Source organism: Megascapheus bottae, chromosome 18 (genome assembly GCF_031878675.1).
Source record: "Megascapheus bottae isolate mThoBot1 chromosome 18, mThoBot2.hap1, whole genome shotgun sequence".
NCBI classification, from domain to species: domain Eukaryota; kingdom Metazoa; phylum Chordata; class Mammalia; order Rodentia; family Geomyidae; genus Megascapheus; species Megascapheus bottae.
The window spans coordinates 29,083,721-29,106,073 of record NC_143526.1 but is presented as its reverse complement, the minus strand read 5'-3'; the positions used below and the strand labels follow the sequence as shown (position 1 = coordinate 29,106,073).

The following is a 22,353-nucleotide window of genomic DNA, read 5'->3' as shown; positions in this document are numbered from 1 at the left end:
TAAGGAGAATAAGGAGGTTGCCTTTCACCTCCGACTCTGTCTCTCCCTGTCCTCTCCCCTTCTCCCTCTTTTTAAAAATCCTGAATACTAATCTGTAAAACAGGATGGGCAGAGGCGCTTGTAAATATTACATTTTATTACATTCGGTTTTGTTTTGTGTGCTTGGGGATCTCCGTCTACCAGCAGGTGGAGACCCTCTTCACCTTGCAGACTCCAGAAAGCTGCGTGGCCTGCAGGAGGAGGAGTGGAACCCAGGCCCAATGGGATCCCTCGGGCGGATCGCGCCGGCCTCGCGCGCCCCCTGCAGGCGACGCTCGGTACTGCACGGAGGCAGAGCCAGGCTACAGGTAGTTGTCCTCGCCCGTGTCGCCCCCACCCGGGGACTCATAGACATCGTCGCGGTCATCGTCGTCGGGGGCCAGCGCCTCGATGTCATGCGTGATGTCTGCCAGCAGCCGGTGGAAAGTCTGGTCCTCAGGCCGCTGGGCCGCGCTGTCGTAGCTGCGCACGGCCGACGCGGAGGTGGAGCTCATGCTGCGCTTGATGCGGCCGAAGCTGTCGGTGAGGATGCCGCCCTCACGGATGCCCGCGCCCTCCAGGAAGCCCTCGAAGTAGCCGATGTCCTGGTCCGGGATGAAGGGCCGCATCCCTGCAGCCACAGAGCAAGGGTGATTCGGGGAGCCTTTCCCCACTTCCACAGACAGGAAGGGTCCCCTGGGGACCCCCGGCTCTGCCACAAAGCTGGGTGGCTCTGCCCAAGCTCTTCACCCTCTGAGCCAGCGGAGGAGGGCAGGGGGCTCCCTACTCCTTACTGTAGTCCTTGCAGGATGGCTGCCCTCTCATTCATGAGCTACCTGGCCATTAAACAACTATTTGGAGCCTCCTTTTCCTGCGTACAGATACTCAGCTGCACCCAGGATCCTGGTGTAGAGGAAATAAGCCAAGTCCCACACATGACATTCTTAGGTTCACTTTCTTGCCATCCCTCACTCTGATTTTGGTGTTCTGCTCATCTGAGCCTCCGTCTCCTGACCTGCACAGTGGGGTCAAATAGAACAAGGTGTGTGTGGGGGGAGGGAGTTAGCACTCAGTGAGGCAAGCCTTGGCACACTGGTCACCACCAAAAATGTTTGCTTAGTCAATATTGTTCACTTGATACTTATTAGTCCTGGATAAGGGAGGCCCTGGATAAGTCTCCTAGCCGCTCAGAACCTCTGAGGGGATGGGTGAGAGTTTCTCACTGTCCCCCAGCTTTGGTCTGAGGATGAAGAGCCTCTGCCAGGGGCTCTGTTCTCTTGACAGCACTTCACAAGGCCTCCCCCTCTCTGCTTCTCCCTCTCCCTCTTGGTCTCTGCGATTTCAAGATCTTGGTCTTGTGGGGCTCAAGTTGGAGAAATGAAGGCACCGCAGGTGCCAGGTCTCCCCTGAGGCCTGGGGCTCACCGAGAAGGAGGAACTTGCGCCGGTCCCCGTAGAGCTTCAGCAGGCCTGCACAGTAATCCTGGATGGGCAGCCCCAGCCGGTACTCCCGCAGGAGCAGCGCAAACTGCTGGATCTCGGGGGGCCCCAGCTTACTCCGCAACTGTGATGGGGGGGACACCCTTTGAGAGAGCTGTTCTGGGAACTTCTCCCAACCCCTGAAAATGTCCCCAAGCCCTCTCTAGGGATGTGTTGGACTCAGCCCAGCCCTGAAAACCCTTCCCTAGCATCAGAGCCCTTTGGCTGCGTCTAAGCATGGCATGTAGATTCAAGCCAATCTCCACTCCCAGCCCCTGCAGTGACCGGCTCCGTGGTCTTGGGTCAGGGCCTCCTTGGTGGGGCTGCTGGAAGGCATTTAGTGTCTTGTGTAGTGAGTTGCCATCAGTCAAGGGCCTTCACAAGCTGGCCTGCCCTCACCTCTGCCGCCTGACCTCGGGGTCTTAGGCATGACTGCTGCTGGCATGCAGTCAGTTCCGCCCGCCTCCAGGCCTTCGCCTCCACCTGCTCACCGTGATCATGTAATCCTGTAACTGCTCGAAGCCCGGGCCACTGTGCTCACTGCTGCTGCAGTGGGAGCCATGGAAAGAAGGTGTGGACGTGCCGCTGTCCTGTGAGCCATTGCTGCCGGGACGAGGGGAAAGGGCTCTTCATTGGCTACTCTCTGCTCCTCTTGCTGGGCCAGGCTGAAGTGCGTGGGGTGACTAACCCTGCTCTGGGCCTGGCCACCTCGTTTCTCGTTTCTCCCCATGCTCTTTCATGAGCTTGCTGCTCGAGTTGCCCTGCCTACTTCAGCAGTGGCAGTGACTCTGGACTCAGCAGGCCCCCCACGCCTGGTTGAGGTTTAGGAAGAAAGCCCAGGCTTGAGTAAAGCCAAGTCTGGATTCCAGGGTCACAGGGTCTCTTGAAGGTCTGGGTCTTCTGAGCTCACCAGAGCCTGGAGCTCAGTGTACCTCTCCCCCTCAGTGTCTTATGCCTCAACACACTTCTAGGGAAGTCCCTTCCACTATCCTCTCTCTGGGACAGAGCCTGTGAGCAGAGGTGGGGGTAGAGTCCCCAGCAAGGGCAGTACCCACAAGGAGCTGCAGCAGCTGAAGTCGGCGTCATAGGCGTAGGTCCCGTCTGTGCGGAAGCTCTCACCTGTGGCCACAGACAAAGAGTGGCGTGAGAGGTGGCCAGCAGGGCGGGGATCGCTGGGACCCACCCCAACCCATTTCCAGTTGAGGCCTGACAAACTTGGGGGCAGCTCAGCTTTCCTACCATCATTTTTTTTCTCTTTCACCTTCCTGCCTGCCTCCTGGGGGCATCGGGAATAGCAGACAATGGGACAAGCGTGTGGCTTGGGTATGACATGTGGCAGGGGTAGAAGAAGATGAACTCTTCTGTGGAGTGCTGTGCTATTTGCCGAGGACTTGCCCATCCCCACCTGCTATGAGCCAGCCTCACCCTCTGATCTTGGCTGGCTCTGTCACGTGGTTACCTCAGCTTCTCAGTGAGCCTCCCTCATCGCTCATCCCCACAGCTGCCAGTGTTTAGCAATTAACTATGTCTGCTACAGCCATGTGATCTGCCAGGGGACAGGGCCATGTGGGCCTTAGCCCACGGCATATCCTGGTGATTAGTGCTGCATCTAAGTGGTAGGTGTTCAGTTAAGATGGCTGAATTGTTTTGTGTTCTCTGTGGGATCGTGACACTTTACCTGTCACCCTTGTGATTGCTGATGAATAATCTCAGTGTCCATAGATGGGAAGCCTCAGAAGATGAACACTCATATGCTTCTGCAGCTATGCCAGCAGGGGGCACTGAGGAGCCTTGATGGTGGCATGGGAGTGAAATTCTTAAACCTAGGAGCTTTGAGCCCGGCAGTGGCTACTCAAGAGACTGAGATCTGAGGATTGCAGTCCGGGCCCTAAAGACTGTGAGACTCTTATCTCCATTTAATCACGAGAAAACCGGAAGTGGCACTGTGGCTCAAGGGGTAGAGTGGCAGCCTTCATCTGAAGATCTCAGAGACAGTGCCCAGGCCTAGAGTCCAAGCCCTAGGCCCAGAGTCCAAGGCCTACAACCCACAAAACAAAACAAACAAAAAAAAACCTAGGAGCTTTGGAACCAGATCTGGTTATTTTTTGTCAGTCAGTCCTGGGGTTTGAATTCGGGGCCTGGATACTGTCCCTGAGTTCACTTTTACTCAAGGCTAGCACTCTCCCACCATGAACTACAGTACTATGTCAGGTTTTCTAGTGGTTAACTGAAGGTAAGAATCTTATGGACTTACCTGCCTGGGCTGGCTTTGAACCACTATCCTCAGATCTCAGCCTCCTGAATAGCTCAGGAGTGCTCAGCCCTGGGTTTATGTCCTGACTCTCACCATTACCAGCTATGTGGCTTGGAGAAGTTTACTGGCTGTTCTGAGCCTTAAGTCCTCATCTGTAATACTGGAATTTTAAGACCTCATGGACAAGGGCTCGCTGTGCAGCTTGAACTCAGGGTGCTCCTGTCTCAGCCTCCTGAGTTCCGGTATTACAGGTGTGCAATACCAGGTCCTTCACTCATTCAAACATACCTCTCAAGCATGTGTAGATAGATACCTGGTCCTATGCTAGGCTAACAGGACACAAAAGAGTTGCTATGAGCATTCACTTAGATTTGCTATGTATGGTACATAGTTTGTGCTCAGTAAATGTCTGTTAGTTTCACTCTGGTCCTTGATGCAAACCTGGCTCAGTCTGGAAGTACTGGCTTTGACCTGGGGGTGGGGTGGGGAGGGCTAGTAGAGCCTGACAGCTCAGAGAGCAGACTGAGGTGTCTGAATGTGTTAAGGTTTCTGCAAAGCAGGGACATCCAAAACCAAAGGGATGAGTTCACATGTGAGGGGCTCATTCTGAGTGGGACAAACCAATCCTCTCTTCAGGACTGAACTGAGGTCATCATGATCAACCTTTTATCTACAAACTAAGATGTGACCCAGTAATTTTCATAGACCATAGGACCCCTAGAAGCCTTCCTCAGCCATTGAGTCCTGGGGTACTCACCCTCTCCCCACTTTCAGGGTGTTTTATAGGAGTTTGGTACTCACTGCGGCTGCTGAGCCACGGCCGTTCTGGTGTGGATGTGTAGTGGTAGCCGGCCCGGTCCACGCACTCAATGCTCTGGTCTCCATAGGTGATCTGGAAGACCTGACAGATGAGGGCACAGGATTCCTCAGCAGCATCCTGGTTCAGGGGAAAGGAGGGGAACTTAGGCCTCACCCACTGCCAGCCCCTGCTTGTGTCCTCAGCACAAGCCAGTGCCCTGATACACACACACACACACACGCACACACGCACTCACCCAGACAGACAGACAGACACATCTATGAATCCCTTAAGACAATGTCAAAGACAGTTCCTCAGCACAAGCCAGTGCCCTGATACACATACACACACACACACATGCACCCAGACAGACAAACACACCTATAGACCCCTTAAGACAATGTCAAAGACAGTTCCCTCAAAATCATATGGCTTCTCCCTGGGTTTTGTGGCCCCTGTATGGATCCCAGAAACAATGCTTCCTTCCTCTACCAGGAAGAATGTATTCAAACTTCTGGCAATTAATGGACTGTTCTGGAACTTCTCTAAAATGAACTCTACCTCACATGCAGGTAGAGACGATGTCCAGCCAGGAGAAGTGACTTTTGGGGATTAGACCTCAGGTCTCCTAATAACTAGTGGTACGGGGAACAAATTAAAAGTATCAGTTTTTGCCAGACACGGGTGGCTCCCTCCTGTAATCCTAGCTATTTAGGAAGCTGAGATCTAAGGATCATGGTTCAAAGCCAGCCTGGGCAAGAAAGGCTGTTAAGATTCTTATCGCTAATGAACCACTTAAAAACTGGAAATGGACCTGTGGCTCAAAGTGGTAGAGCACTAGCTGGCCTGGGCCTGGGTTGGGACAGTGAAAGTCTTAGGAAATGTTGGAAAAATAATCAAAGTGGATGTGAGAGACAGGGAAGTTACAGGGAGGAAGAGGAATCGAATCAAGGACCTGCAAGGTTTCAGCCCAAGCAACAAAAGAATGAAGGTGCCGTTCAGCGAGGCAGGGAGACTAAGGCATCTCATGTCGGGGGAGGAGGATGGGAGCTGCTCAGATTGGCATACAGCAGGCCTCAGATGGTCTCTAGTCCTTGGACTGGAAAGGGTGAGTGGAGATGTTGTTAGAGGTGTAATCCAGGGATTTAAATGACATAAAAGGCTAGAGATCAAAAAATGAATATGGATGCAGGAGAGAAGATCCAGGACCATGCCTAGGGCATGCCAAGTTTGAGTCTGGAGAAGAGGAAGCAGCAGCTTCCTAAAAGAAATCAGGGAGGCACAGGAGGAAAACCAGAAGACATCAGGTGAGAACACCATCTCAAGGTGGGGACACCTGATGCAACTCTAGCTACTCAGGAGGCTGAGAGCTGAGGATTACCATCGAAGCCAGCCCTCAGCAGGAGATGAGTTTCTCATCTCTAACTACCCAAACGCCACTAAGTGGAACTGGGGTTCGAGGGATTAGCCTTGAGGCCAAAATTTCAGGGGCAGTGCCTAGGCCTTGAGTTCAAACCCCAGGACTGGCGCACATACGCACACACATGTACACACACAAAAATGTTACTGCTGTCCAGTGTCTGGCTGGGGACTTGGCTAAAGAGTTGCAATCAAGCAGGCCGGGCATTTTGCTTTCTTCCATTGGGGGCCCGCGGGGTGGTGCCCTGGGGGCACACCTGCGGTCCCGGACTCTGCAGGACGGAGGCTGACCCCAGGGCCCTGCCAAGAGGAGGGCAGAAGCTGTGTCCCCAAGGTGCCCTCGGGCTCACCCTGTTGGCCACAGCCAGGATGACTAAGTTGCAGTAGGCATCGGGGCTGGGGTCCTGTGGGTCCAGCGGGTTGGAGCCCGGGTGGCGCCGCTCCCAGCTGCCGCCGCCGCCACCGGCCCCCGCCTGCCGCCGCTCCCAGCTGCCGCCCGGCTTGCCCGCGCCTCCGCCACCACCGCCGCCGCCGCCGCCGCTGCCGCCGCCCGCGTGTCGCCGCTCCCAGCTGCCGCTGAATGTCTGCCGCCGCTCCCAGCTGCCCGACGCGCGCGGCGCCCCGGCGCGCTGGCGCTCCAGGCTACCGCCCCCGCCGCCCGCCGCCCGGGCCTCGCCGCCCGCGCCCGCGCCCCACGCCGCGCGCCAGTCCAGGCTGCAGATGGTGTGGCGCCGCTCCGCGGTGCCCACCCGCCGCTTCTCGGGCGCCGCGCACGGCGGGCCAGCCTCCCGCCCCGCGCCTCCGGGGCTGGCGTCCACGCCGGCCGGCACCGGGTCCACGCCCAGACCTACGAGAGAGAAGGCCGCCGAGAGTCGCCCCGGGGCCCACCTGGAAGACCACCTGGCCGCTCGGGGCGGGGTCCGCACCGCCCTGCCCCGGACTCAGGCTCCGCCCCCTGCCTTGGCTCCACCCCTGGTCTCGGGGTGCTGGCCGGGCGACTTCTCCCCAGTCCAGCCCTAGCTTCTGATTCGAGGACGGTGGCTAGCCTGTCCTCTCCGTCCGTACCCTTAATTTGGACGGTGTCCCTAGGTTTAGCACTTCAACTTTGGGACTCGACCTCCTAACTCTCAACCCGCCCCTGGCCTCAGCCCCGCCCCCAGCGTGTTGATTTGTTAGTGCCACCATCCCTCCTCCGCGAGCCCCGCCCCCTCCCCGGACCACGCCCCCACACAGGCTCCTCCCCTAGCCGGAGGGGGTTGGTCCTAAACTCTGAGCGCGCTCAGGCTTCTGATGGTCCCACCTGTAGTCCCACTCTGTACCTCCCTCTCCCTGCCGCCCGGCATCTGGATAGTAGGACAAGGTCGACCACCCTGTGTCTTCATCCTCGGTCTCAGGCTTGCCTATAGCTTCTTCCGCCTGCTTGGCGTTTCAGTCCCCCCCTCCCCCGCAATGTGGTCAGCTCTTTAGCATCCACCAATCATCCTCGTGGCATCCCGGCCTCAAGCCGCCCCTGGGACCGGCCCTTTCGCTCTCCCCGCCAGCCGCGTCCCCGGCCACCCGCCCGCGGTACCGGTCTTCAGGACCAGCAGGTGCAGCGCGTCGTCCTGCAGGTAGGAGGCGGCCGCGATCTCGTGCGTGGGGATGCGCAGGATGAGCTCCTCATTGTCTCGCCAGGTGAGCAGCAGGCAGCGAGCCGACAGGCTGAGGATGCTGTCCTGCTCGGGTGTGGTCTTCAGGGGCAGCTCCTTTAGCTGCTGCGGGCGGAGGGCGGGCGGGGGGGGGTGGTATTGCAAATCCTGAGCTCTAGGAGGCTGCAGGACCCAAGGGAAAATGATACCTCTCCTCCCGCCCTTCCCAGGGCTCACCCTGGCGGTGTCTAGCAGCTGCAGAAGCTCATCCCGACTGGAGGGGTTCAGTGAAGAAGTCACCCAAGTGAGGTGGCCCAGGAACTGGATGGGAAACGGGGTAGAAGGGGCACAGAGGGGTCACCCTGAAGCCATGAAAAACTTTGGCCTCCTCAGGCAGTGAGGGGAGGCAGTGAAGATAGGAATCTCCAAATTAATAACCAAATAGGTAGGCACTGGACTACACACCTGCAATCTTCACCACTCAGGAGGGTGAGGTCTGAGGATCCTAAATCGAAGCCAGCCTAGGCAGGATGGTTATGTGAAACTTTTATCTTTAACCACCAAAAAGCCAAAAGTGGGGCTGTGGTTCAAACGCTAGAGGACCAGTCTTGAGCAGAAAAACTAAGGGACAGCACCAGACACCGTTCTGAAAGCTTTGTGTATGTTCAATCATTCACCCGGTTTTAAGAGAGACAAACCACAGCACAGTATGGCTAAGAAGCTGTACCCAGTATTGTGTAGCTAAGAAGGCTAAGATGACTGCTCATGCCAGAGCCCACACCCTAGCCGCTGATATTACTTTAGCTCAAACTCATTTAGCTATGAAGTTCTTCAGGAAAACAACACACATACACTCCAAGACCAAGCTCTGGCATGCAAAGCAAGTACTCTACCACTTAGCTATGCCCCCAAGGCTCTGCTACTCTACTTGTAAGAAGCAAGTCCCTGTGAATTTCCTCCCTCCGAGTGGCTCTCTCCACCACAAGCATCGGTGCCAAAGGAACTACAAATCACTTATCCTCTTAATGATCTCTCTGAAGAAGTCACATGGAAAAGACAATGCATTGAATTAATACATCACTTTGGTAGAAAAATTATGTTTCAAATCAATATATTAATTCTCCATTTATTCTTTGCTATAATGATGTTATCACTTAAATGTTATTCAATGTAAGAATTAACTTTTTTTTTTGGTGGATCATGGGGCTTGAACTCAGCCTGGGCACTGTCCCTGAGATCTTCAGCTCAAGGCTACCACCCTACCCTTGAGCCAAGCCCCACTTCCCATTTTCTAGAGGTTAATTGGAGATAAGAGTCTCAGGCCCTTTTATGCCCAGGCTGGCTTTGAACCTTGATCCTCAAATATCAGCCTCCTGAGTAGCTAAGATTACAGGCATAAGCCACCTCACCCAAGAAGAATTCTTTTTATTTTACTGTTATTATTATTATTATTATTATTATTATTATTTTGCCAATCCTGGGTTTGGGTTCAGGGCCTGAGCACTGTCCTTGGGTTTTCTCAAGGCAAGAGCTCTACCACTTGAGCCACAGCACCATTTCTGGCTTTTTTCTATGTATGTGTTACCGAGGAATCAAGCCTGGGTCTTCGTGCATGCTAGGCAAGCACTCTACCACTAGCCCTAACTCCCAGCCCCACCTTTTCATTAGTTTTGACAGCATCTTTCTAAATGAATTCCACCCATCAAACCTTTTCCTCTTCTTGAAATTCTCTGTCCAACTTCAGCCCTGTGTTTTAAAGTAAATTTACTCGTTAGCTTTACTCTCTAGGTAGGCTTGCCAGATAAAATACAGGATGCCAGTTAAATTTGAATTTCAGATAAACAACATTTTGTTTTCAGGCTCTTAGTACATTTAGTTCCATGCAATAACTGGGACATGTTAATACTTTAAAAAAGTATTCATTGCACTTGAAATTCCAGTTTAAGTAGGTGGCCACTACACCTTGCTGCTCCCTACATCTGCCAGCCTACCCCATAGCAATCTTCCTTAAGTATTGAGGACCCCTTCTGTTCCCCACTGTTCCTTCCACATGGACTGAAATACAAGTAAAGCTCTTGAATATGTCGAGTCCTTTGTGAGTCCTCTCACCCCGTGCTTGAGGCTGACCCAAGGCCCAAAGCATGCTAGGCCATGTTCCACACATTTCCTAGTCTGTGCTGCGCTCTTAATCCAGACACTGTACCTGCAGCAAAACCTCACGGGAAATTAGAGTTGTTTTTTGTTTTTTTTTTTTGCCAATTGTGGGGCTTGAACTCAGGGCCTGAGCACTGTCCTTGGACTTTTTCTCAAAGCTAGAGTGTACCACTTGAACCACAATGCCAGTTCCAGCTTTTTGCCAGTGTGTGGTACCGAGGAATCGAACCAGGGTCTTTATGCATGCTAGGCAAGCACTCTACCACTAGGCCAAACTCCTGGCGAAAGTAGAATTTTTTCAGTACACAACACACTGTCCAACCCAGTCTCCCCTAGTGTTAGGTTTTTTATTTTTGGTTCTTTGCCAGTCCTGAGCACTGTCCTTGGTCTTTCTCAAGGCTAGAGCTCTACCACTTGAGCCACAGCACCATTTCTGACTTTTTTCTGTGTATGTGGTACCGAGGAATCAAACCCGGTCTTCATGCACGCTAGGCAAGCAATCTACCACTAGGCAAAACTTCTGGCTCCCCTAGGCTTAAGTTTTGAGCTCCATGTTGAGATGGGAACACAGAGGCTCTGCAGACAGAGGTCATTTGCTGAGGGTACCCCGCCAAAGTAAGGGCTGGCTGTCATGAAGCCAGGCTGCTTCCCCGGTGTGAGGCTGGGCTGGTCAGGATTAGTGTAGGAGAGGAGCCAGAGGCTCTGCTGACTCCAGGGTTGTTCCCACCCCTTCCCATCCTGCACTCACCTTGACTTCTTTCTCCAGGTAGTCACACAACAGAATCTGGGGGTCGATGAGATAATCGGGAGGATAAAGGGGCATGGAGTGCAGGGGCCGACGGCTCACACTGTTCTGAAAGGCTGCCCGGCGTGCGGCCTTGGGAAACACCAGCCTTCGGATGGGGGCTACAAAGCCCTGGAGGAAGACGGGGGGTATAACAGTTATAGCACTGACTTTGTGGACATTACTGTGCTCACTCCTTTACTTTCATAATCTAAACTTTTTAGTTCTAATTTATTGATCGTGGTGCATAAAGTAGGGGCTTGGGTGCCGTCCCTGAGCTCTTTCACTCAAGGCTAGCACTCTACCTCTTCTGGTTTTCTGGTGGTTAACTGGAGATTGGAGTCTCATGGACTTTCCCGCCTGGGCTGTCTTTGAATCACAATCTCCAGATCTCAGCCTCCTGAGAAGAACCTCAACTATTTTTCTCTGGACCTAAACTTTTTAAATGGGAAAGGGCAACACTGAGATTTAAATTAAGGGCCTTGTGTTTTCTAGGCGTTCATTCTTCCACTTGAGCCCTGCCTCAAGAATTCAGATAGAATTCTCCTTTTAGCCTGTGGCTGTCCTCAGAACAAGATCCTCCTCCTACCTGTGCCTCCCCCATAACTGGAATCACGGGCATGACTACTGGATCTAGCCTATTTGTAGAAATAGGACCTCACTAACTTTTTGCCCACAACCACGATCTTCCTGAGTTTGACCTCCCAGAGTACCTGGGATGACAGGCTTAACCAGGTGACCAGTTGCTCCCTTCTTGGCTCTACCTTTGAACTCTCCAGGCAGCGTCTAAAATGTCCGGACTACACCCCAGACTAAATGAATCAGGAAATCTGGGCTTGATACCCAGATTTCAGGATTTTTTTTTCTTTTTGCCAGTCCTGGGCTTGAGCTCAGGACCTGAGCACTGTCCTTGGACTTTCTCAAGGCTAGAGCTCTACCACTTGACTTTTTTCCTATGTAGGTGGTACCGAGGAATCGAACCTGCATCTTCGTGCATGCTAGGCCAAACTCCCGGCCCAGGATTTTTTTTTTTGAGGGCTCTTTAGGTGATTTTAGTGGAAGCCTAGCTGCAGGCCGCTTGAGTACAAAGAAATGTGTGGTATGATGGCTTATCGTCAGTGACAAGTGTGAAGAAGATAACCTCGCTGCTCCGTGAGCTCACAGGTGAACAGACGATTCGAGTCCGCAAGAACATTTACTCGTTCTTTCAGTAAACACTCCTGGGCTGCCTGGACATTCTTGGTTACTGACCCCAGCCTTGCTTCTAGGGCTTATGATAAATGACCTTCACACGTGACTCTCAGGTTTCACGGTGGTCACAGGTTCTGATTCAGTCAGTCTGGGGTGGACTCAGGATTCTGCCTTTCTAACCGGCTCCAGCTGGTGCTAAGGCTCTGGAGTTACCAACCAGGAACTGAGCCAGAACTTGCCAAGGTGTGGCCCACACCAGCGCTGCTGGAGCTTGCTTGAAATGCAGATTCTGCCATGGCTAACACCTGTCATCCTAGTTACTTGGGAGGCCGACATTCGGAAGATCGTGGTTCAAAGCCAGCTTGGGCAGAAAAGTCCAGAGACTATTGAATCTCCAATTAGCCAGCAAAATTCAAGACTGGAAGGCATGGTTCAAGGAGTAGCAAAACAGCCTCGAGCAAGAAAGCGGAGAGCACAAAGCCCTGAGTTCAAGCCCCTGTACTTGCACAGGTACCAAAAAATAAAATATGCTGATCAGGGGCCGGGAGTTTGGCCTAGTGGTAGAATGCTTGCCTAGCATGCACGAAGACCCAGGTTCGATTCCTCGGTACCACATACATAGAAAAAAAAGCCGGAAGTGGTACTGAGGCTCAAGTGATAGAGCTCTAGCCTTGAGAAAGTCCAAGGACAGTGCTCAGGCCCTGAGCTCAAGCCCAGGATTGGCAAAAATAAAATATGCTGATCACATTCCAGATTTGTTAGATTAAAAACCTGGAAGAATGCTGAGGTCAGTGCTGCTTGCTCAGGTTTTAGAACCCCACTCATGGCACCCGCATACAGTGTGTGAAAGCTCTTAGAAATGACCACCAAATAGCTGGGAGGAAGAGGACACTGCATGTACAAATCCCTGGAGGCTTCCCAGCCTGGATGTGGATGAGCCTGGAGAAGCCATGTGACAGCTGCTGTGACTCAAGTACGAGATGAGCAAGTCCTGCAGGTCTTGAAGTCCAGCTACCCAGCAGACTGTTCAGCCTATGCCAGGTTTGTGGGATGGGATATTATGTCTGCCACCCTGAATGGTCCAGCCCTGCCCATCTCTCCAGCCTCATTTATTCACCCTCTCCCCACACTCTTATCTCCTAGTCATCTGGTCATCTTTCAGTTCCTTCTGTGCTTCATTCCTTCCCACCACAGGGTCTTTGCACAAGCTGCTCCTCTTTCCTGCCCACTTTCCTTCCATCTATCAGATCACAGCTCCAGCTTGCCCACCCAGGGTTGAGTACCCTAACAGTCTCTCTCCCACGTGGGATATGGGGCCTTTTATATACTTTTCTATGATTGTCTTTACAAATTATCAGTTGAGACAGGCACCGGTGGCTCTAACTTACAATCCTAGCTACTCAGGAGGCTCAGAGCTGAGGATCCAGGTTTGAAGCCAGTCCAGATAGGAAAGTCCATGAGATTCTTACCTCCAATTAACTACCCCCCAAAAGCAGGAAGTGGAATGTGGTTCAAGTGGTAGAACACTAGTCTTGCACAAAAAAAGGTCAGGGAGCCAGATGCTGGTGGCTCATGCCTATAATCCTAGCTACTCAGGATGCTGAGAGCGGAGGATCACGGTTCAAAGACAGCCTAGGCAGGACAGTCCCATGAGAATCCTACCACCCACGAGAAGTGGAATTTGGCTCCACTGGCAAGAGAGCTCAGAGACAGTGCCCAGCCCTGAATTTAAACCCCATCATCAGAAGGAGGGGGTGGGGGAAAGATGAGGAAAGCATACAGGCCAATTCAAGCCCAGGACATCTCTCTCCCTCCCTCTCTCTCTCTCTCTCTCTCTCTCTCTCTCTCTCTCTCTCTCTCTCTCTCTCTCTCTCTCTCTCACACACACACACACACACACACACACACACAAACAAACTTAGTAGCTGTTTCCCTCATTAGACTGTGAGCTCCAGGGAAGAAGCACACCACAGCAGCATCACTAGCACCAGACTTTTCTCATTGCATATAACAGGTGCTCAATAAATGTCTATCAAAAGACACACCCCAAGGCTGGGCACGGGGGCTCCTGCCTGTAATCTAGCAGTCAGGAGGCTGAGGCAAGAGGATGGAGAATTCAGGCTAGCCTGAGGTACATAGTGATACACCATCACAAACCCACAAAATGTACCAAGAGAGGGCGTGCATGCATGCTGGCTCCCTCCTCAGTGCTCTATGGCTCATGTGGTGCCACCTGTCTCAGAACAGCCCCTGTGCAGGTTTCTGGGCAGCAAGGTCTCTCTGTGGAAGGGCTGGGTGTGGATTTAGAGTTTGAGGAGTTCCATGAGCCCCACTGACAACCAGAGAAGCCCCGAGGAACAAATGACACACTTCTCAGAGTCAGAAAGGGCAAGATTGGGGAAGAAGATTTGGGGGCTGAGTCCTTAAAGGGCTTTTTAATAAGTCAAGGAAGGCCTGGATGCTGGTGGCTCACGCCTGTCATCTCAGCTACTCAGGAGGCTGAGATCTGAAACCAGCCCAGGCAGAAAAGTCTGTGAGACTCTTTTTCTCCAATTAACTACAAAAAGCTGGACGTGGAGCTGTGGCTCAAGTGGTAGAAAACTAGTCTTGAGCAACAAGAAGCTCAGGAACAGCACCTGAATTCAAGCTCCCTGAATTCAAGCGCCCTGAATTCCAGCGCCCTGAATTCAAGCTCCATGACTAGCTAGTAATAATAATAATAATAATAATAATAATAATGTAAGGAAAGGTACGTGGAGACCCAAACCTGGACAGGTACCTTGTAGCACAGGGATTGTGCCTGCCTGGAGCCCTTGGGTCTGATGCTAGGGTCTGAGAAGCTGCAGGGAGAGCCCCACAGCCCCACCCCAGAACACCAGGGAAATAGACTTTCCTGGAAAGACTTCAGTCTGACTGCCCAGGATAATGACAGAGGACACTGAGAGCAGACAAACAGCTTAGGGAGTTTCATGTCCAAATGTCTGGGTGCCAAGGATGGGAAGGAAGGTCCTGGGCCCATAAGGGCTGCTTGCTACCCTGCAAGGCCTTCCCCTTCCCCAGCCCTGGGGCCCTCCTCTACCCTCCAACCCTCTCCATCTCCCACCTACCTTCTTCCCTTTCTTGACTTCATATTCCATGGTGAAGCACCCCTCGACTGTCACCCTCCAGGCCGCCCCCTCCACCCCCAATTCCTTTGTTCTTTTTCCTGTCTGGTCGGAAACTCCACCAGCACTGAGTTCCTGTCCCTCCCATCCGATGGCAGGGACATGGGGGGATGGAGGACACAGTCTCAAGACTCTCCAGCCAGCAGGCAAGCTGAACAGATAGCTTAGCAGTTTGGGTAATGCTGGTGAAGGGTTTCCCAGCCCCCCCCCCCAAACTTGGAGGCTACATACATCCTATTCTAATCCTATTTCTACCATTAACCTTGACAAGAAAAGTCCATTCCTGGGGCTGGGAGTTTAGCCTAGTGGTAGAGTGCTTGCCTAGCATGCACGAAGACCTGGGTTCGATTCCTTGGTACCACATACATAGAAAAAAAGCTGGAAGTGGTGCTATGGCTTACGGGTAGAGCTCTAGCCTTGAGGAAAGCCTAAGGACAGTGTTCAGGCCCTGAGTTCAAGCCCCAGGACTGGCAAAACAAAAGTCCATTTCCTATTTCAGAGCCCCTCAGAGATGGTGAGTAAATCTTGCTGCTTTTCCTGGGGCTGGGAAGTCATGAGAGACTGATGGAAAAAATGCTTATAATCTATTCAGTACTGTATCCCAAAACATAGTCATTACTCTTTGTGTGTGTGTGTGTGTGTGTGTGTGTGTGTGTAGTAGAGCTTGAACCTTGAGCTCAGGGCCTGAACACTGTTCTTGGACTTTCTCAAGGCTAGAGCTCTATCAGTTGAGCCTCAGCACCACTTCTGGCTTTTTTCCTCATGTATGTGGTACTGAGGAATCGAGCCCAGGTCTTCCTGCATGCTAGGCAAGCACTCTACCACTAGGCCAAACTCCCGGCCTTGCACTGAGCTCTTTTGCTCAAGGCTAAATGCTACCACTTTGAGCCACAGTGTCATTTCGGTTTTCTAGTGGTTAATTGGAGATAAGGGTCTCACTGACTTCTGTGCCTGGGCTGGCTTTGAACCATGATTCTCAAATCTCAACCCCTTGAGTAGTGAGGATTACAGGCATGAGTACCAGCACCCAGCTCATAGTTATTACTCTTTAGGAAAATCATATTGTGGGCTTTGAGGATTCTGTGGCTTTGCCACTAACTAGAGTTATGAGACCTTGGGCAAATTCTTTAACCAGTCATGCTTCTGTTTCCCTAGCTAGAAAATGAGCAGTAATGCTAGTTTGACTTCATAGTGACTTCAGAAGTGTTAAATGCACTTAAGAGGGCTTCTTTTCTTTTTTACGGTCTGAGACTGGGACTTGAACTCAGTACCTGATGCTTTTGTTCATTGGCTAGTGCTTTACCAAATGAGCCACACATCCAACCTCATACTAAAGAGAAATTCTGACACCTAGTAAGTTTATCAACTCCTTCTCCTCTTCTTCCTCCTTCTCTTCCTCCTCTTCTGAGGACCCTACACAATCCGTACCACTCCTTCCTCCTGGTGTTGAGGAACCATTACTCCCATTACAAGCCTGATATTAAAAACTGAGATATAGCTGGATGTTGGTGACTCACACCTGTAATCCTAGCTACTTAGGAGGTTGTGATTTGAGGATCACAGTTTGAAGCCAGTCTGGGCAGGAAAGCCCATGAGACTATTATTTCCAACTAACCACCAAAAAGCTGGAAGTGGAGCTATGGTTCACGCCCTGAGTTCAAGCCTCAGGATCCACACACACACACACACACACACACACACACACACACCCCAAAACCAAATTGAGATGCCAGTGAAGAGCCTAACGCAGAAAGGTTATATAGTAACATAGAAAGTAAGGGGACCCGGGGTGCCTGGCTGGCTTGGGTATGAAGTCCAGTGCCCCTTCCTTCTGGGTCCCAGGCCTGCCGCCTATCTTAAGACACTTGCCATGGCTCTGAGGGTCCCATCCCCACCCAGCCACCACACCTGGGTTGTGGACCCCCATGCTCCTGAGTTGCTTTGCTGTGCAGTTGTGGCTTTCTCTAATCTCTCAGCATCATGTTCACTGTGGGAAGCAAGGTCCCAGGGGCAGCAAGGCAGAGGCAAGGCCTTGGAAGAGGAAGCAGTGGGGAATGGTGAGGGCAGGGGTGGGGCTGCAGGCTGGCTTGCACAGTGTGTTTAAAGTATAGTGTGTCAGGTCCACAGGGGCTGGCAGTGCCAGAGGGCCAGACTCATGTTTGTCTCCGGGTGAGGTAGCTATGGAGACTTGAAGCCCCCAGTCCCTCTCTCCTTTCTCTCTCCCACCATCAGAGGGAAGGAGACCCTTGCTGCTTCATGGCAGCCTCTCTTTTCTGCTTTGCTCCATGGTGCCAGCCACTTTCTAGCAGCAGGAAGTGAGAGGGTCATTTAGCATGCTGGGCCAACAGGAAGAGGTCAGGATGTGTGAGTCAATTCCTGGCCCTGCTGAGGACATCAGAATTGTCACTTAACCCCTTAAACCAACCCAGAATTCCCACCTTACTGGAAATCTCAACTAGGGCAAGAATTTTATATTATTATTATTATTATTATTATTATTATTATTTTGCCTGCCCTGGGGCTTGAACTCTGGGCATGTGTGCTGACTCTGAGCTTCTTTTGCTCAAGGATAGCCCTCTACCACTGGAGCCACAACACCACCTCCAGCTTTTTCTGAGTAGTTTATTGGAGATAATGTTGTAGCTTTTCTTGCTCTGGCTTTGAACCACGATCCTTAGATCTCAGACTCCTGAGTAGCTATTATAAGCATAGACCATCAGTACTGGTTCAGCACACTAAAGGTTTTCAATGCCAGAAAATGATGTAGAAAGTGATCTCTGCCTTTCCTATAGTGCCTACCTCAGAGCCGTGGGCAGACAACTTGCTTAGTGTCAAGGTCAATAAAGAAGACAAGAGGACCTAGGTTCAAAGATGAATGAACTTGGACATGTTTACCTTACCTCCCAAAGCCTCCGAGTCTTCAGGCATCAAAAGCAAGATAGTTCTGGTGCCTGTTGCAGAGGCTGGTCCAGGGACAGAATAAGAACAGAAGCATACAGTGATAGCACATCTTATTGAAAATAGCTCATGAGTCAAAAATGAGATGAGCCAAAGTCTTTGTTTTCAAAACTTTAACTGTGGCAGATAGGATTCAAGTCCAGGTGATTGGCAGGTGCTGCTTGGAGAGCTGTGTAGAAGAAGATAAAAATCAGATCTGGCTGGCTGGACCCTGGTGGCTCACATCTGTAATCCTAGCTACTCAGGAAGCTGAGATCTGAGGATCACAGTTCAAAGCCAGCCTGGACAGGAAAGTCCACAGCTCTCTTATCTTCAATTAACCACCAAAAAGTGGGAAGTGGAGCTATGGCTCAAGTTATACAGTGCTAGCTTTGAGAAAAAAAAATAAAGCTCAAGGATAGCATCCAGGCTGAATTCAGGCTTGAAGACTTGAAGGTGCCAAGATAGGCACAAAAACAAAACCAAACAAAAAATAACTCTGCTCCCAGCAGGAGAAAAGAGAAAGGGGTTGATTAGTAATGTCTGGCTGACTGATTGTGATTTTGTCCAATTATCAGGGAAGTTTGTCTAATGTCCTGCCTATTTGAGGCTACTGGAGATTGAACTCAGGGCCTTGAGTTTGCTTAAGCAACTGCTCTAGCACTTGAGTCATACTTTCTGCCTTGCTTTTCTGTCTTGAAGCCACAGGAAGCTGTCTTCTCATCCTTTCTTCCTCATCCTTCTCCCCACCCTACTTCCAGAGTAGCCCAAATTATAGGACACAAGCAGCGTGTACTGAAATGATTTTTAATATCTCATGTTGCAGCAAAATTAAAAATATACAAAAAGTTTGTGGTGTACAAAAGTCTCAGTACAGAAGCCCCAGCTTAGGGCCCCCTTTCCCTCCTGGGGTAAGCTCAGAAGGGCCAGTTTGTTGGGTAGGGGGAGGCTGGGAATGGCACAGATGTAGTCAATACCAGGAGGTGAGATGGGGAAGAGGAAACAGAAATGGGCAGCAGCTGGGCTTGAGTGAAGAGGGAAAGGAGAATCACCCAATATTGTGCTGACCAAGGGAAACTGGCTCTCAGGCATGGCTAGTGATTCCTGGAGAAGAGGTGGCCGGGGGTGGGGGTGGAGGTGGGTAGGAGATCAGAGTTGAGGGTATTCTGGTCCCACTCTGCTCTCCAACTTGCTGTGTTACCTTGGGCAGGCTGCCTCCTGTCCCTGGGCCATCCTTTCCTACAAAAGAGGATGCTGGGTAACTAAACCACTGATTCCCAAATGGAGGTGCCAGAGCCCACCTGAGGGTCTGTGGTGGCGGGAAATGGCATCTGTGAGTGCTTCTTGGGGGGAGTTTTGACCTAAACAATCCAATAGAATACAGAAATTCTCTTAACCAAGAACCTTGGCAGCTTTATCTGCAGAAGCTCAGCTTGAGCTTGTTGAATGTGGCAAAAATGAATCCTTTGTCTAGAAAGGGGCCTTGCATGGAAGAAAAACACATCTCCCAAAACTGCAGGATGGATCCTCAGGAGTTGGGGCGGTAAGGAGAAGCTCTGGGAATGGTGCGGCTCTTTCTGTTTATGGCAGGCTTGGGAACCAGCCCCAGACCATGTGCCACAAGGAAGGTTCTGCTTGGAGTCTGGACTTTGGATGAAGGAAGATGGAGGACAACCTTTCCTCACCTCTGGCCATTTTCATCCATTTTGTTCCAGGGTCCCCTTCACTGGGAGTTTATTGCAAGTGCTCTGGGGCCCCCATCTTCCAGCCTGGCCTGGGGATCCTCCCAGCATGTGCATAGAATGAAGGCCAGGGTGCTGAGAAGACAGTGGCCTCCTTGTCAGGAGGATAGAGGGGAAGATTCCAAGCAAGGGCACCTGTCTGTGCCTGGGAGTCCTGCCTCCAGGGATCAGGCCAGGCTGGGCCTTTCTCATCCTCCAGCTCTAGGGCTCTTCCCCCCTCCCCTCCCCTCCCCTCCTCCTACACAACCAAAGAATGTCTCCTCTCCCAACCAGAATGCTACATCTCACCCCCTCCCTGCTCTGCCAACCTGGGAATCTCAGAAGCCTGATTGACATGCGGGGCCCATGTGTCTTGACACCAAGGACAGGGTGAAGGGGTCTTAGCTTTCAGTCCATGCTGTGCCTGAACTGTCCTCCCAGTCCTGGTGCAAATTTCTCCTTACTGGGAGCCCCCAGCCTGGAGAAGACTCCTGCTGAGAGTCTTTCCAGCTGAGGGCAGGGGGCTTGCTTTTAGATGGTCAGAAGATGGGGCCATGAGGGAGGCTTAGCAATCTCACAGGGAGCCAAACCTCTGCTCCTGACTTTCCCACAGACGTCTCCAGACTGGGCAGGACTTTCTGAAAGAACCACCTCAACATTTTGAAGAGACCTCAGAAACCGTGGTCTAGGAGCCAAGTATGAGTGTTTTGTTTGGCTAGTGATTTTTAAAATGTTAACGTCAGTGCCTATCCTCAGAGCACACTGCTTCAACCGGAGTCCCCGCATTCCCTATTGGCTGGCACCTCCACTTCTCTTGCTCCCACTACTAGAGGCATTTGAGTTGGCAGCCTGTGCATGCCACTGTCTGAGGCTTTTGTGGCCTCTAGGCCCAGCAAGCCCCTAGGGGAAGAAGCTAGGGAACTTGAGTCAGCAACAGGGCAACAGCCTCTACTTTTGCCCTTCTTATGGGTGGCCAGCCTCAGGGAGACACAGGGGAAGCAAGGCAGATTTAGGGAAGACTCAAGTTCCCTTGTTGGAGATCCCCCTGTTGGGGAAGGTGGAGACTTGTGCTGGCAGCTGGGGTGACCATTAGAAGGCACGAGGTACAGCAGTGTGCACACAGGCTGTGGGCCATGACTTGAGACCCAGCCAGAGCCTGTGGGACCGGTTCAAAGGTGGGAGCTCAAGGACACAGGGAGACAGAAATTGCCCCTGGGAATGGAGACAAGTCTTGTGTGCTGGGGGTTGCGGAGGTGGGGGCAGGAGAAGCAGGTACAAGGGCAGGACAGGGACCCAGAGTGTCCCGTTCTCTTCCGCTCCCTGTGACATGAAGACTGACCTGACTACCACTCAACCCCCGTTGCCTTCCTGTGTGATCTTGGGCAAGCACCTGGTCCTCTCTGGTGCTGTTTCTTCTACACAATGGATGTGGAGGACAGGGGATCTCAGGGACCCCCAAGGGTTCTCATTACCCATGGCCTCCCATGGGGGTCCTGGGGAAGTCTGAGCATCCAGGCTGGGGTGAGGAAAATAGAACAGACTGGCAGCCAGTGGCTCACACTGGTAATCCTAGCTAGTTGGGAGGCTGAGAGCAGAGGATTGTGGTTCAAGGCCAGCCCAGGCAGGAAAGTCTGAGAGACTCTTATCTCCAGTTAACCCAGGAGTGGCGCTGTGGCTCAAAGTGGTAGAGTGCTAGCCTGAACAAAAGCTCAGGTTCAAGACCTATAATTGAGGGGGGGAGGGGAGAACAGGATCCATGGGGTCTGATTCTGGCAAGGAAGAGGCTGGCTGAGGTAGATTGAGTCACAGAATGGAGCGGGAAACAATGGCTCCAAGGTCCCAGGGCTTGTCTATTTGAAGCCAGGACCTTAGGCTATTCAGGATAGGGGTCCTGCACAGCAGGGAGGGGGCAGTCCTTTAGGGTGTGAGCTCTCCAGAGGAAAAAAAGCAGAAGGTACCCAGAGTACTCTCCTCAGGCCCCAGTCCAAACAATGGGAGCCTCAAGTCCTGCTTGGCTCTGCTCCTCACCTCTGGCTCTCTGGGGTCTCCCGGAGCTACAGGCCTCCTAGCTCCTAGGCAGGGTCTTTTTACTTTTCCATCTAGGAACTGGAGGACTGGGCCACTAGTAGTGATTTATACTCCTGGGGAATACAATGACTTGCCAAGCGCGACCCTTGTCTCCTCTTGCTGGGCCTGTTTCCTCACCTGCAGGGCAGACAGGTAGATTCCACACCTCTCTTGGGAGTGAAAATGAGGTGTGAGCCAGGAGGGTGGAAGATAGCAACATGGAGTGAAAATTCCTGGCACAGTCGTCCTGGAGCAACAAACAGGAGTTTGGTCTGAGTAGCGTCAACACTGCCTCACAGAGGCTGCGATGTGTGTAATGGGCCGTGGAATTAGCTCTTTCTGAAGACAGATCTGGATAGAGCAGAATGGATAACCCAGCCACGTGGGCTTGGGTCAGGATGGAACGAGCTGTCACTCTTGAGGCTGGGTTCCTGAGGCTTTTAAAGAGGAGAGAGATGGAAGGAAGGACAGGACAGGACAGGACATTCTTGAGATGGCAACATTGGGTCACATACCATCTTAACCCGTGCATGTCTGGGCGGCGGCCTTCTGTCCTAGTTAGGATGTGTGCTTGTGCGTGCTCTCCCAGGCCTGTCCTCCTGGCCTGAAGGCTCGCTTTGCACCCTTCCCAGTGATCAGTGCCCATCACCATTTGATGGAAGTCAGGAGAAGTCAGGAGAAAAGCTGTCAGTCAGCCTCCGTTTCCTATTTGGAATCCCTAGAGAGGCTGAAGCATGAA

At 52.1% G+C, this 22,353-nt stretch overlaps 1 protein-coding gene across 1 annotated transcript; it reads right to left on the bottom strand.

Moving 5' to 3' along the window:
• Window positions 1-126: 126 nt before the first annotated feature.
• Window positions 127-14,908, bottom strand: Ccm2l (CCM2 like scaffold protein). The gene is made up of 10 exons (XM_090352825.1): window positions 14,833-14,908; window positions 10,499-10,666; window positions 7,834-7,917; window positions 7,539-7,722; window positions 6,319-6,815; window positions 4,552-4,687; window positions 2,552-2,615; window positions 1,988-2,099; window positions 1,443-1,581; window positions 127-649 (listed from the first exon to the last, which is right to left on the bottom strand). Exons 1-10 carry the CDS (start codon window positions 14,860-14,862, stop codon window positions 342-344), a joined length of 1,722 nt encoding a protein of 573 aa, XP_090208951.1. The 5' UTR covers window positions 14,863-14,908; the 3' UTR covers window positions 127-341.
• Between the last annotated feature and the right edge of the window lie 7,445 nt (window positions 14,909-22,353).